The 15,663-nt window shown below is 40.1% G+C and overlaps 1 protein-coding gene across 2 annotated transcripts in view; it reads left to right on the forward strand.

Annotated features, from left to right (window-relative positions):
• The window catches only part of Chchd3 (coiled-coil-helix-coiled-coil-helix domain containing 3), a 281,206-nt gene that overhangs the window by 84,083 nt on the left and 181,460 nt on the right, over positions 1 to 15,663 (forward strand). For both annotated transcript variants that reach the window (XM_042273011.2, XM_042273012.2), the window contains exon 4: positions 14,648 to 14,765. In XM_042273011.2, the coding sequence (XP_042128945.1) occupies positions 14,648 to 14,765 (118 nt within the window). The remainder of the gene's footprint in view (positions 1 to 14,647; positions 14,766 to 15,663) is intronic.

Here is a 15,663-nt window from a genome sequence, read left to right on the forward strand (position 1 = left end):
GTCTGAGCCCAGATGAGGCAGCCAATGAAAATAAGAGGAAGCCTGCTGTTGCAGTAGCCATCCAGAAGACACTACCTGAGACAGCTACTCAGGAACAGCAGTGTCTTGCAGGAATTCTTTGTAATAGTTTATGGCCGGCACTGTTTGTAGCATTGGCAATTTTTTACCACTTGATCATGAGATGCTACCAGCTTTAAGATGTATCTTGGTTTCTTAGTAAAGAGTTACTCTGTGCAAATTATATGTGATGAAATAGCCTAAATTTTAGAAGATGACAAAGGGAAGGGTTAGAGTAGAGGTAATAATTAAACAACAGCTTTCCTTGAAGCCAAAGACAGACTGGAGCCTGTCAATTCAAAGGCCACTTCGTTTTAGGCCGGATTGATGAGAAAGTTGCACACCTAGTCATAGGTTGTGACAATTTCTGAAATATAAAGAGAAATTCTGAGGATAAGAAGAAAACCATAGAAGATTCGAGATGGAAAGAACAGCTAATTTGTAAGGAAACAAGGTCTCCTGGATGCTGGGCTTGGTCTCTGCAGACTGGAAGCTGGATGATGCCCTGGGAAAGGATTGAAATCCTGGGGTTCTCCTCTGAGCTCTTAACCTATGAGGAATTTGGGAATTTATTAATATAAACAGATAGTTGGTAGACTCCGTGAAGGAGACTTAGCATACTGCTTATTTTTACAGAGAAACTTGATGTAAGACTTGTTCATGAGGCATTTAAAAGCCAAAAACAAAAGAAACAAAATTTACCAATCCTAAGGCAGTTCCGTTTACTATGGGTACAGTGTGAGTCACCTATATAGTTAACTTCTAGTAACTGTCTAATTTATAAAGAAATATCTAGAAATGATCCTGCTTGTTTTTTAAATATATCTCGAATATGTAATCAATATAAATTCACTGAAGAGGCATGCTATGTCCTTTTCTTTCGTGTCAAGTCTTCCGAATCTGGTGTAGTTTGTATACTCACTATGTCCTAATTTGGACTATTCTCAGAGAGGGGACTGACCCAAGGCATCTGAGGATAGAACTGCTGGGAAGAGGTCCCTGCCTCTCTGCCTTGGGAGCAGTGGAAAGAGGTGGATCTTGAACACTGCCCCTCAAGCCCTGAAGTGGGGGCACCTCCTGCTTGATGCTCACATCTCTGAGCTGGTAGAGAGGCCCATGATTGGAGGAGGGTGCCAGTGGGCGGGACTAATGACTCTAGAGTGGCATTCAAGGAGGTTAATCTTGCAAGTTTAAATAAATTAGTCTCTGAATGGAGCTGTTTTGGCAGGAAAGGAGCAAGCCATCAGGTAGGTCTTCCTTCAGCTTTGCAGGTGTCCTCTGGCACCTCCCATTGGAGAGCCTGCCAGGACCCATCAGCAAAGCACTAAGAGTTCAGATAGTCCCAGCATGAACCAGAGAGTGGAAGAGGGCTGGTGAGCTGAGAGGTACTAATAGTTCATCTTGGAAGAGAGGTAAGAAAAGGATAAACTAAGTTAACTGCAGCAGAGACCCTCCCAAGAGGAAGAGAAGCACCATGAGGATCAGCCCGCAGATTGTGTATGTAAGCGGTCAAGATTCTTGACTGTGGAGAGAGACCCTCGAGAACATGTAGAAACGGTGTGCAAGTGAAAGCATTCAACTCTTAACCGAGGGCTAGGTTAGGGGAAGGAAAGCATCCACGGTTTGCTCTCACCTGGTTTGCTGGGCAGGGTTGAGCAAGTTACAGATGTCTATTTCCAAACTATAGTGAAAAAAGTGAGTGTGGAGAATGGAGGCAGATAATGAGAGTAGAAAACCAGTGAAGGGTCTTGTGGCTGTTGGGGTGTATGGCAGCTTGGGGAACTAGGAAAACAGGGAATGGAAAATGAGAGCACATAAAATTGATAACAAATAATGCAAAGTAGAAGAAAACAGGTTACTTCAGTTATAGTGTTATAAATTGTCACTGTGCAGTTTCCTATGTAGAGAAGGCTGCTAGATTATTTTGACCCATGTGCATGTGTGTGGCATGTATAGACAGACAGGTGCATGTGCATCTCTCTCTCTCTCTCTCTCTCTCTCTCTCTCTCTCTCTCTCTCTCTCTCTCTCTCTCTCACTCACTCACACACACACACACACACACACACTATACTGAGAGCAGTTAAGACAGAATAATTTCTTCTGTCTTAATAATAATAATTTTGTAATCTTAATAAAGGTTACAAATTAATGGGGTAGCAAAGCTGTACCAAACAAGGAAATAGAAAAGGTAAAACCACAGGTTCTCAGCACTAAACAAAAGGAAGCAGTCCAGTGACCTCAGAAGCACAATCAGTTTATAAAACAACTTTTTTGTGTCAGTCATGCTCAGTCTGTGAACCAAAAGGGTTAGAAATCCAGTCACTAATTGATTGAAAAAGGACGGATTAAAAGGGATTTGTGCAGCCATTCTTACCCTCCAGATGTTTGCTCTGGGCCGGCTGGAAGAGTGTGCCATACTTTGATCTTGAGCATCATCCCATCAGAGAAGGAGGAGCTTGGACTGTATGTGTTTATGGTTCAAGCTGAAGGTCCTTTCAAATAAAAACGAAGAGAGGTATTGATTATGTTCCCAAGATTTAGTAGTCACATGCTTTTACATCATATTTGTCCTGGCAAAAGTGTATTTTTATGAAAAAAGAAAGGGAAGTGCAAAACAATGCAAAAGATAGAATGCATATTTCATATGTGATAGTGTATTTAGCTTCTCTGAAAGCCTTGTGTGCTCTTTATGAGAAGCCGCCAATATTTCTTAGAACACTGCCATTTCATCGTCTCTCTGCCCACTCTTCATACTGTCCATGTTTATTGTAGACATGCTGAAGGGCTTGACATCTGTCTAGTGAGGACCCATGAAAGTGATAGCCCCAGAGATGATCACATTTGCCCTGCTTCCTTTTTTTCCTTCCAGTGAAGGAAGCTGTAGGCAAGATGCAGTGGGAGGCTCATCCATGCAGTAAGCAAGCTGCTTAATAGGAACAGGTTGTAAGTTTCCTTCTACAACTTCCATAGCATAGGACTTTTGAAGCCTTGATTCATCACAGTTTAATAGTGTCTATCTGTTCTGCCGTTATCCAGCTTTATTTTGACTATTATGACGATCAATGTACACTTAAAAATCTTGATCACCTTGGCTTATGATGCCTGTAAATATTCACTCAAGCCAGAAAAAAGAAGTGGCCTAGGTCACTCTAATACAGTGGTTTGAAACCTTCCTAATGCTGTGACCCTTTAATACAATTCCTCATGTTGTGGAGACGCCCAAACCATAAAATTATTTTGTTGCTCCTTCATAACTGTAATTTTGCTAGTTATGAATTGTATTGTAAATATCTAACGTGCAGGATATCTGATATTCAACCCCCAAATGGGTCGGGACTCATTGGTTGAAAACCGCTGCTCTAGTAGAAGACAAAAGTACTTGCTTTGGGTTGCGATGGGTCTTCCTCCTGTGTAGGAGCTTGACTGTGCATGATGAGGGAGAAGAGATGCAGAGGCTGGGTCCTGCCTATGGTGTCCTTACCTTTGCCCTAAGCTGAATACTGTCCAAATATAAATGCACTTCTAAACCCTGTAAAGATTTGATAAGAAGCTCCCAGCAACTGCAGGGCAAGTGGTGCTTTATTCCCAAATGAGAAATGAAATAGGAACTTTAGGTACAAAATAATACCCCATGTATAAATGGGAAGCAGTCACCTGGTAGTGTGGGCTGAAAAGTGCTTCGAGGGTGACCATGGTTACCCTGCAGTTACAGTTGTCAGCATCTAGTTTGGGGCAGGTTTCCTTTTTGCATCATTTTGGAGCTACAGAGGCAAATGTCCAACTTCAACACAATTTTGTGCAAGTTAAAATAAAATTACTTTTTTTTTTTAAAAAAAAGAATATTCTTGTGAAAAGTGAGGTGTGTTAGTCAGCCTTCCATTCCATTCTAGGTGCCTGAGGTAACTACCTTATAAAGAGAAGAGGTTTATTTTGGCCCACAGTTTTGGAGTTTCCAGCCATTAATTGGTTGGGTTGGCCTTGTTGCTTTGGGGCGACAGCACCACATGATGGAATTTTGACAAAGAAGAGCTGTTCACTAATCATGAACCAGGAAGACAGAGAAGGAAGATGAAGTGGCTTGTCCTTCCCATTTGAGAACATGTCCTACAGTGATCTAAAGGGCTGCCACTAAGGTCTGCCTCTTAAGAGTTTCTGCCACCTGGGAACATACTGTGGAGACCAAGCTTTTACTCTAAGTGCATTTGAAGGCCGTGTAGGATCCAACTACAACACAAAGAAACTTGGATTGTTTAAGTCAGTGCTGTTTGAAATAATACATCAAGACAAAGAGGGTCAGATAGGTTAGAACCAGGTTTCAATACTCAGTGATAGCTAAATAATATCACTATAGGATATGATTTGCTAGATTGCCCATCAGTCAATGTTTAAGACAGATCTCTCTCTCTCTCTCTCTCTCTCTCTCTCTCTCTCTCTCTCTCTCTCTCTCTCTCTCTCTCCCTCTCTCTCCCTCTCTCTCCCTCCCTCCCTCCCTCCTTCTCTTCTCTTCTCTTCTCTTCTCTTCTCTTCTCTTCTCTTCTCTTCTCTTCTCTTCTCTTCTCTTCTCTTCTCTTCTCTTCTCTTCTCTTCTCTTCTCTTCTCTTCTCTTCTCTCCTCTCCTCTCCTCTCCTCTCCTCTCCTCTCCTCTCCTCTCCTCTCCTCTCCTCTCCTCTCCTCTCCTCTCCTCTCCCCTCCCCTCCCCTCCCCTCCCCTCCCCTCCCCTCCCCTCCCCTCCCCTCCCCTCCCCTCCCCTCTCCTTCCTCCCTCCCTCTCTCCCTCCCTCTCTCCCTCCCTCCCTCGCTCCACTCCCACTTCTGTCTGTCACACATATAGATGTTATGTATGGATCTATCAGAGCTACATTAATGTACATTCATCTACATGTATTTATTTTAGAATATTATTCCATATACTTTTCCTTCCAGGATTTGTAATAGTTTGAGCTGTGTGCTAAGTTTGCTATGTATTTTTATTTTTGTAAAGTCTTATAAATGGAAAACTGTGTGCTTATTCTGTCATTATTTTTAATAGTCTAATAATTAGTTCATTGAATTATCCAGCTCAGCTTTTCTGTCTAAAAATGAATGGTAAACAGAATTTTCAATGCTAGTTCAGCATGTTCTGACAAAATATGATGCATTAAAATGGAATTTCTCCTTACTATTCAAAGTGACCTGGGGGGTTGCAGTCACTGGCTTCTCTCTGCTTCAGTCTGTTGGAGCCAACTACATTACAATATTTTGCAGATCTTGTCTAATAGTTGTAGTTCAATTTTAGATAAATCATTTAGTCACATCACTTTAATGCTAACAATCACATTTTCCCATTTATTCTCATCCCTTATCTGAGGTTCTTATCCACTTTTTCCCAGAAGTATAATGGCCTTATATATTAAATTATAAAGTAATTTACTTAGCTGGAATTGTGTAGAATTACTTATGTATCTACCTGTATAAAAACAAATTTGGCTATTATGGAATGACCAAATGTGCAGGATCTTGACTTACAGAAGTTCAGGGATATTAAGAGCCAGACCACATTGGGCAACCAGTGAAGTGCATTTGATTTTGGGAAAAGACATGAAATAGCATATTTTAAAATAACTCTGATAACAATGAACTTAAGTCCTGTTCTTATTTGACGTTGGATGGGAGGCTATACCTTAAAAACTAATGTCTCCCAGCACTTGGGAGGCAGAGGCAGGCGGATCTCTGTGAGTTCGAGGCCAGCCTGGTCTCCAAAGCGAGTTCCAGGAAAGGTACAAAGCTACACAGAGAAACCCTGTCTCAAGAAACCAAAAAAAAAAAAAAAAAAAAACCAAAAAAACTAATGTCAATTGAGAACTCACTGCATCTCGCCTCCCTGAACTTTGTATCTCAGCTTGGCAGGCAAAACACTCTTCATTTGGCTGAGGTCTAGCTCAACCTTTTTACTTCTCATTTTGAGGCAGATCTCACCAAATTCAAAGTCAGGCTTCTCGTTGCTGGGGTTACAGGTGCACGTCACCATGCTCCAGGAGGGGGATAGCCTTTCAGGATGTTTAAGAAACATAGCTTGCTTCGGAAATAGGACTCAGAGCATTTCCTGCCTCGGGTGTGCATCTTGAGTTTTTGTTTTGTTAAAAGTAATGCCTCTCTCATGGAGCATGATGAAATTTGATACATGAAAAGATGCTTAGCTAAAGTTCTTTTTAAAATTCCCTTTCCACTTCCTTAAAACCTTAAGTTTTTCAGAAGGCAATAAAGCTGGGTGATTGTTATTTATTTATTTTTTTACCCTGGGACTAGATTATAGAGAACTAGATTTTATACCAGATGTGTGAGTTGAATGTAATGAGTAATTTTGGGTCTCATTTAGAAGGGACATGGAATAATATTCATTTTAAGATATTTGGCTGGTTTTTAGAAACTCATTTTGCCGATACATCTTCAGTCTCTTACCTGATTGAGAATATGCAGAGAAAAAGAGCTAAGTTGCTGGGGCTTGAGGTATAAGGGCATCAGCAACTGGTATTTGTTTCATTAAGCTTAGGCAAGCTATCCAATTACTTAATGCAAATAGGAAAAGTTTACACTAAACTCCTACTTCTTTGCTGAAAACTCTAGAGAATTCAAATGAGGAGAGATATGTATTTAAAAGAAGGAAATTTAAATGAAACTTAAATCAGGGGCTTAATGTAGAATAATATTAGACCAGGAGATCTGAAATAATAAGTGAGAAATACCAATAAATAAAAAGGGGGCTGTATTTGCTCAGATGCTTGTTCTGTTTAGTTTTGAGATAATTCTTGAATCATCAGAGACCCAAGTTAATAATGAAAGCCTTATTTTATCCCACACCCTGTTTTCAGGCAACAGGGGCGAATGAGTGCTGTCTTGCATTGTCAGTATGGACCTGACTCTTGTCCCCATGGAGAGTTTGTGACATGGCATTGCTTCTGATCTCACAGTTCCCCGGTTGGGAGTGTGTTCTCAGATGGCCAGCTGGCCTGTCTCACCGGGGAGGGAGAAGACATTGCAGGACAGCTGCCTTTCTAGGTGGTTCCTGAATTGTGTAGCCTGAGGGATGGAGGCCAGGGAACCAGAGAAGTGCTCCACAAAGAACTGGGAGTGCCCCAGCAGTCAGCAGCCTTTCTTTGTAAAGTAGTGTGTGAAATGACTTAAGGAGTGAGTGAAAAAGGACGTTTTTGGTGGGGATGGTTTGAGGAAAGGTTCACAGAATTTAAAATATTCCAGTATGGGGCTTTCACTTCTAACAGTATACCATCTACATGAAATTCTGCCTTCCAGAATAATTTGAAATAAAACAAACTGCAGAGGCAGTTTTTTTCTTTTTTAAAATATTTATTATTTTTTTATTATGTGTAGTGTTCTGCCTGCATGAATGCCTGCAGGTCAGAAGAGGGCACCAGATCTCATCACAGATGGTTGTGAGCCACCATGTGATTGCTGGGAATTGAAGAGCAGCCAGTGCTCTTAACCACTGAGCCATCTCTCCAGCCCCCCAATTTTTTTTTTTTCCCAAGACAGGGTTTCTCTGTGTAGTGCAGAGGCAGTTTTAAGCTTCTGTGATACTTTGAAGGCTGTTGCAGAACTGCAACTGAAGAAAATTATTTCTGGGTATTTCTGAGCCTGTTAAAGTTTCCTTGGCCTAAGTCACTTTCTCTTTCCTCCTGATCAGCCAGTGGCCTTCCGACATAAGCCAAATAGCAGTTCCAGCCATGTCCCATCAGAGAAGTCTTGTTTAAAAAATGATGTATTTATCATTTATAATTAAGTTTCATTCAGGCAGGGACTGTCATTCACACTTTATTCTCAGGATTTGGAGCATTGTCTGTAACCCAGTGACTATTGAATGGATTGGCAAATACAACATTTGCTTTCTACCTCATGTGCAGTTTCTTGTCACATAGTAGAAATCTCAGAATCCCAGAAGAAATTAAGTGTCCACTGAATGAAAATTGTAATTCTGTAGCCTTTATAGCAAATACCTTTATTTATCACCTTCAAGAATTTTCATGCAGTGGAGAGTAATATATCAAGACATGGTGTTTTCAAGTGTTACATGGGATCCCCTAATTATGTAATTGAACTTTTCGACTTTAAGACTGAGAAAACAGAGCTTTATTAGATCATATCGCCCAAATGCTCTGGAACATGGGGATGTGCATTAGGCCCACTCCAGCTTCCCTGAGTATACAAAGTGGGGTTTCTTAATCACTCATTGTACAGCACAGACATTCCTTATGCAGTTCTCATTGTAAAGATAAGCAAAAATGACTAAGAGATCATTAGGAAAGAAAAGGGACCTTCCTTGTAGTCAGTTTGTACTAGTCTGTCTTGAATCTCCAGGAGTCAAAGAGTTAGACATCGATGTTTCCAAGTGTTGGCACCCTTCTCTTGTGTGCCAGTTGTGTAGCCTGGGTTATACTGCATGTGTGCTGACTGCAGTGTTGGTGGGGCCTTTTAGGGGCCAGCTTGTTTACCAGCTGTTTCTTTTATCCTGAAGTCTTTCATGTTCTGTAGCTTTTGGTTCATTTTTGTCTGTGGTGGGATGTGACAGCCATTCATTAGTTATGCATACATTCAACAAATATTTGAGTATCTACTGTGGGTCAGCCAGCTGTAAGTACTGAGGATATAACATTCACAAAAATAGGCCAAGCTCTTCCGGTTTTGAACTTATAGGAAAGTTAAAAAGAAACCCGTGAAAAGCAGGACTCCATAGTTAGCAGGCAGGTAAGTTTTTGATTCTAGAAGTTCTTGAAGAAAATTTAAAGAACAAAATTTCCTCTTGACAAAGGAGGGGTGAAGGGGGAGGGGGAGCAAGCCTAGAGGCCCAAGCTGCCACATGCACAGAGCCAACTGAGGTTTTCTCCCTGCAGAAGCCCGTGCTTCCCTGTATTCCTGACTCCCCAGCGAGGGCTGTTACTGTTGTTACTTTGAGTTACTGACATTTGTTGCCCTGTGCTAAATTCCCTGTTTGTGTATAGGGTAGGCATTAGCATCAGTCTATGTAGCAGAGCTCATGACAGTTAGCTGGGGTTTACTTGGTGGTGGGTGCAGCGCCTTGGCTTGGACCCGAAGTCCATGCCCAGAGCTTGTTTGTCTTCATACGCAGCAGCCTGACAGGCTTTGTTTTCTTTCATGTTGAAGACTTTCATGCTAGGATGTTTGCTTCTTCCCTTTTACTTCCCAGTAGTTCCTGATCCTCACAGTTAAACCACTTATATCTCCAGTTGTAATTAAACTTGAGCTGTATATGAGTAAATTCAATTATAAAAGTAGTCATTATTAAAATACTTTAAAACTGACTACACCAAGCAGAATGACAGAATGTAGTTCTATAGATTCATGGTCCATGTTCATGAATCAGTATCCTTCTTGAATACAAATACACATGCATATGGGTTTGCATATCTGAAATGCCTAGCACACTTCTTGGCATGTAGCAGGTGATCCCTAAGTGATATTGCTGTTATTTTATTTCAGTTTTCACTTAACATGTAAAATAGGCAACTTTTTAAAAATGTGTAGCAATATTCCTATTAAAGTGCTTTAAATGCATAGTTTTGTAATCTGGTTCAATAACTTTAGCTGTTATCAGTGTCCTCATGTGGACCACTCCATTTTGATGTTATTTCTCTTTGATATATCTCCAGGATGTATTTGTGTATCGAGCTGTGGCTTTGCAACTCCAGCACGCATCAGAATCACCTGGGGGTGGCACATTAAAAGACATTTTGCTGTATACTCTCCTCTGGGTTTCTCATTCTTAGATGTGAGGTGCTGCTGGGAATTTGCATCCAGCAACTCTCTAGATGGCTCTGCTGCTGTGTGGACCTCACTCTGAGCTCCTGGGCTGGGAGGCAGTGTGATCTGAAATCATTATCCTTCTATGTCCCATAGACTTAGTGGCTGATGCCATGCTGTATGGTTTTTATAAAATATTTTAGAGACCCTTTTTTGCCTACTCTCATTGTACTTATGGCTTAGAAAGTCTCAGAGGTTTATTAGTGGAGTAAGTTTATATTTATTTCTGTTGTTCTTGTTGTTTCTTCTTTAAGAAACAACTATACATGTTTACCCTCTAGGAGAAAGACGTAAGTTTGGGATGTATTTTACAAGATAATTTTCTCTGTTATAATTTGCTTCTAAGAACGTCAGGGTATCAGGGTGGTGTGAGGCTTTAAAACAGTAACAAAAATTTTATCTTCTCTACTTCTTTTCAAGGGTCCTTTTCATAGGCTAACACCAAGTAAAGTTTAGCACTCATCATGCACACTTAGAAAATTTCACTCAGAACGACACCAACATAACAATTTCACCTTCTTTTAAAGCATAGCTTGCATCTTTGGGGATATAATGGTATAGAAGGGTTATTCTTTGAAGAGAGAAAAGGCAATCAGAAAATCTTTGTCCATGAGATTACACTGAAATGTTCTGTCATTCAGTGCTTCTGAGTGCCTGTCTGTGCAAGGCATTATGGCAAAAACCAGTGCCAAAGTCATTTATCACATATGAGGGGATTTTAGTAGATTGTAACTTAATATGGATCTAATTGTGTAACGAGGCTATGGATCACCTTAATGCAATTGTAGGCTTTATTAATAGAATTAGTAGTATTCAGATCTGGGCACTGCTGTGGCTGTCTTCTTGTTTCACTAGACCATATCTGGAATGTAAGGTGTTAATTGGAGTTAAGGGAGGTGGTTGCAGTCATTCCATCAGCCAGGATCCTGGTATTAAAAGTTTTGCCATATTTACATATGGAGATTGTAGGAAGATAGAGTGATACACTGGGTGGAGAGACTTCTATGTGTTGCTAGTTAACTCCTGTTTTGAAGTATGATTAAGAAACCAGGGAATCTCTACACTTTGTCCATTACAGTGTCTTCTATGTTTAACATGGTGCCTAACTCACTCATGTTCAGTGAAAAAGTAGGTCAGTTTTAAGAGGAAGATGATAATAAACCTTCATATATTTGTCACAAACATGGCTTGATCATTTTGTGCATGGAGAACAGAATTCTAGCTCAGCTGTGTATTGGGGAATATTATTTTAAGGTGTGCTGTATTTGTTTAACTCTGAATCTGTGTTACTGTGCCTGTCTAAAATACTTGACAGTCTAATAAAGAGCTGAATGGCCAGTGGGAAAGCAGGAGAAAGGATGGGCAGGGCTGGCAGGCAGAGAGAATATATAGAAGAAATCTGGGAGGAACGGGAGAAGGAACAAGAGAGGAAGGAAGAGGACGCTAAGTGCCAGCTACACAGCCACACACAGAGTAAGAGTGAAAGTAAGATATATAGAAGTAAGAAAAGGAAAAAGCACAGAGGCAAAAGGTAGATGGGGATAATGTAGGTTAAGAAAACCTGGCAAGAAACAAGCCAAGCTAAGGCCGGGCATTTATAATTAAGTATAGGCCTCCATGTGTGATTTATTTGGAGTTGATTGCAGGCTCTGCATAAGAGCAAAAACAAACAACAACATTTTGGTGTACCAACATGGTGCTCGAATTTCCATAATACCCGAGAAAGCTTAAAAAAAAATGACTCCTTTAAGAGTTTCTGCCAGACAGTGAGCCCTTGAGCAGCTAGTACAGTTAAGTAGGAACAAAAAACTAATTAAAAACGCCTGCCACAGTGCAAGCTTCAGCATTCTAGAACTCTAGGAAGGTTGAATGCAGTTCTTGGTCATGAACCTCTGACCAGGCTCTGAGTTATAGGCTTCAATTTCACAACCTGAGAAGTGGGTGGAGCCAGTCAAGGAGGATTCAGGTGTAGCTTAGCAGTTTAAAGTTTGCTAGTTTTTGTGGTCAAAAAAGACTAGAGATGCACAGTAAAAGAGATCCAGACAGAAAAACCCCTCTAAACAGGTTCCACTGTGTTTTACAATGTGTGTAGGCTTAAGAAAAGAAAAAAGAAAATAGGTTTAGACAGTCACAGAAAGAAATAGTTTAAAAATAAAGTCCAAAGAGACAGTAAAAGTAATGTAAAAGAAAAAAGCCACGTAAAGATAGGAAATACACAGGGAGTCTGGGTCCAATACAGTATTGTTTATTTTGAATTTTTTGATTGTTGATATGCCAACTGCTAAGAGATGTGGGATTGTGAACAGGACTGCAAAATTGATCCAACCTAGATACTTGAGGGCTATCTTAACTTTAAAAAGAAGTCAAACGATATTTGTAAAATGGAAATCAAAAATGCTTTGGAGTTTTGTTCCCGAAGGAGATGAGAGGTTGTAGATTCCTTTAGGAATAATATGTATCAGGTTTGATCAGGGGAGACCTCTTAAATCTTGACAGATGATATCTATCAACAAAGATTATAACTGGTCTTTCCAGGACTTGGTCATTAAGTCAAGATTTTCTCAGGAACCTCTAAAGATGCCTTCACCCACAGCCAGCAGGAAGCAGTTTAGAGAAAACTAAGCCCACATTCCCAAGAGTTGGAGGGTATGGGTGGTTTGGATGTTTGGTGGGTTATGGATGTTTGTTATCATTTAGGGGAATATAGAATATTGATACAAATTTAAAGTTATTTTTGTTACACTGTATATATGCTTCTATTCTTGTTTAAAGGATTTTTGTATATTGATAAAAATTTAAGGTTATTTTTGTTAGAACATATTGTATGTATGTTTCTATTTTTGTTTGAGGTATTGTGCCTATGCAGTTCATTTGGAAATGTAGGGTCAAGTTCTAGTTTTTGAAAGTTATTGTTATAAACTATATAGGATAATCAGAAAACATAGGTTAATGGTTAGTCATTTATAACAGTCAAAACTGTAGTTATGTTAGGTATGCTTTCTAGATTATATAGAGATATATTTTAGATAGATGGTCTTAAAACCTTTCAAAGACCTACAGAATATGACATTTAAAAGGTTTTGTCAACTTAGGGCTTTTCATGACAATGAGACACACATCTGCTCCTGGCAGCACCAGTTTACTTCAGAGATGATGGGCATTGAAGAAACTTCTTATGGCATTTGCTTTCAATGTGACAAGGCTAACCATTTGGGTAAGAAGCTGCTCTTGCCTGGACTGCCTGACACTACGTTGTATAAATTGGACATGTAGGACCGACAGGAAAGTGACTGACAAATTTTGCTAACATATGTGAGACAGTCTTTCAAATTTCCTGCTTCATTGAAAAGTCTGCCAGATACTATGGGCCTGTAAGCTGAAGATGGATCCCCCAACGTTGCAGAGGATCTTTGGGTGACTGTCCAGGCAGTCAGATGTCTCTGTCATTTTTAGAGTTTTTGGAAGTTGTTTGCAGTATACTTTTTGTTTACTTAAATAATTGGGAGTTGAAGAACTAGATAGTTCTAATTGCAGTTTTAAGTAAATTAGGCATAAAATTTTGGATTTACTAAGATAGGATAGATTATGGAGTATTTTCTTTAAATGGAGCAGACACAAAAGAGTTGGAATTCAGTACATTGTGAATGTAATCTTTACTTGATAATTGTTCTTATTGTATACAGTCTTACTGTGTTAAATTTAAAACTGTTCATTTTTGTATAGAAAAAGGGGTAATATTGGGGAATATTAATTTAACGTGTGTTACTTTTGTTTGTGTTGCATTTGCTTAACTCTGTGAAGTTATGATACTTTGCTTGTCTAAAACACCTGATGGTCTAATGAAGAGCTGAACGGCCAATAGTGAGGCAAGAGAAAGGATAGGCAGGGCTGGCAGGCAGAGAGAATATATAGAAGGAGGGATCTGGGAAGAGAGATCTAGGAGTGAGAGAAGGAGGAGAACATCACGGACCAGCCACCCAGCTACACGACCAGCAACAATGGTATACAAAGGTCTACAAAAAGAGAGAACAGGAAAAGCCCAGAGGCAAAGACAGACCGGATAATTTAAAGTTAAGAAACGCTGGCAAGAAACAAGCCAAGCTAAGGCTGGTCATTCATAATTAATAAGTAGCCTCTTTGTGTGATTTATTTGGGAGCTGGGTGCTGAGTTCCCCAAAAGAGTAAAAACAACCAACAACAGCTGTGGTTTCTCAGGAGCGCTGTCTACCTTGGTTTCTGAGAGTGCGCCTCTCCCTGGGACCTAGGACTTACTGGTGGCCTAGGCTAGGCTAGCCCGCCAGCACACTCAGGGACCTCCCTGTCACTGCTTCCCAAGTACTGAATTCCAAGCATGAATTACCACTCTGGCTTTTTGTGTGGGTGCTAGAGAGGGTGCTCAGATCTTCATGCCGAACTCTATTTCCTGAGATCAAATGGAGGACCAGGTAATGGGACTTTTAGGTGAGAAGTTTTCAGTTATACCTGAGAACTTTGTTGAACTCGGATACTTTGTCAGCTGAATCAGTAACTTCTTGTCTTGGAATTCTGTTGTTTTAAATATATGGGCTGAGGCTGTATATAGTTTTGATAGATTATGGACCAAGAAGATTTCAGCTTTTAAAATTATAACTGTAATGTTCCTTTATATTCAGTTATTTCATTTAACATAATGTCATTCATCAAAGTATTTTTCCTAACTCGGTTATGAAATAATCTAAAATAATTACAGTAATTAAAATAATTTAAATCAAAATACTATTATCTTTACTTGTCTTTTCAGCCTTAAGCAAGCCAGGGACCTAGAACGAGAGAGGGCCGCAGCCAATGAACAGCTTACCAGAGCTATCCTTCGGGAAAGGATATCCAGCGAGGAGGAACGCTCGAAGGCAAAGCATCTGGTGAGTCTCTTCCAGGTTAACTAGAGATGCCTTGCCCTCTAGGACAGCCCTGAGGTTGGGCAAAGCTAAGCACTTGGTGCCAGCATTTAGTGTTGATAACAGTAATTTCCCCTGGCCAGAACTTTGTTGAGTTTCATATATTGCAAGTAACTGATGTACGGTTGGCCATCCCGGACATTAAGGGAAGTAACTGTAGAAGTGTTGAAGTCAGGACCAATACCCAATACCCAGGTTGCACCTGGAAAAATGTTGCTTGTTTGTTTTCCTCCCTTGACTTTTTTTCTCTGGGAAACATTGGAGCCAGCAGCCTGGCCGCTTTCTCTTCCTGGGCAGTTTCCAGATTGCCTACCTGGGCAATCTCCAGGAAGGTGAGTTGAGCTTTTATTAGTCACTGTCTGGGTCAACTTAGAAAGGGGGAAAGTCAGCAAGGCCTTGGAGAACAGTCTATTAAAAGAGAACCAGAAATTTCTTTAGTAAAATATTTTTAATTTAAAGACAGTATAAATACTTTAAAATAAAAGACCATTAACAGAAAATTTGAAAGTCACTGTACATCTTTCTCTGACATGACCATGGTTTACACAGGGGTGTATTGCCCTCTATAGTGTTTTTCTCAAGGTCTCTTATATATAATTTAAAATTTTCATAAGTGTTTTATGTATGCAAATATATTTGTAGATCACAGAACATTTTTTTCTGAAATACAGTTTCTCATGATGAATAGTATCTTCTGTATCCCTACCACTTATTAAATGTAGTTTCCACTGTCAGATAAAACTGGGCCTCTTCTGGTTTGAACCTCTAGCTTGGACTTCTCAGTCTCTATTTCTTCCCGGAAATGCAGATGAAACTGCTCAAGGCCTTTGGTCCTCGCTGGAACATGTAGGGGAACCAGTGA

Source organism: Peromyscus maniculatus, chromosome 3 (genome assembly GCF_049852395.1).
Source record: "Peromyscus maniculatus bairdii isolate BWxNUB_F1_BW_parent chromosome 3, HU_Pman_BW_mat_3.1, whole genome shotgun sequence".
NCBI lineage: Eukaryota > Metazoa > Chordata > Mammalia > Rodentia > Cricetidae > Peromyscus > Peromyscus maniculatus.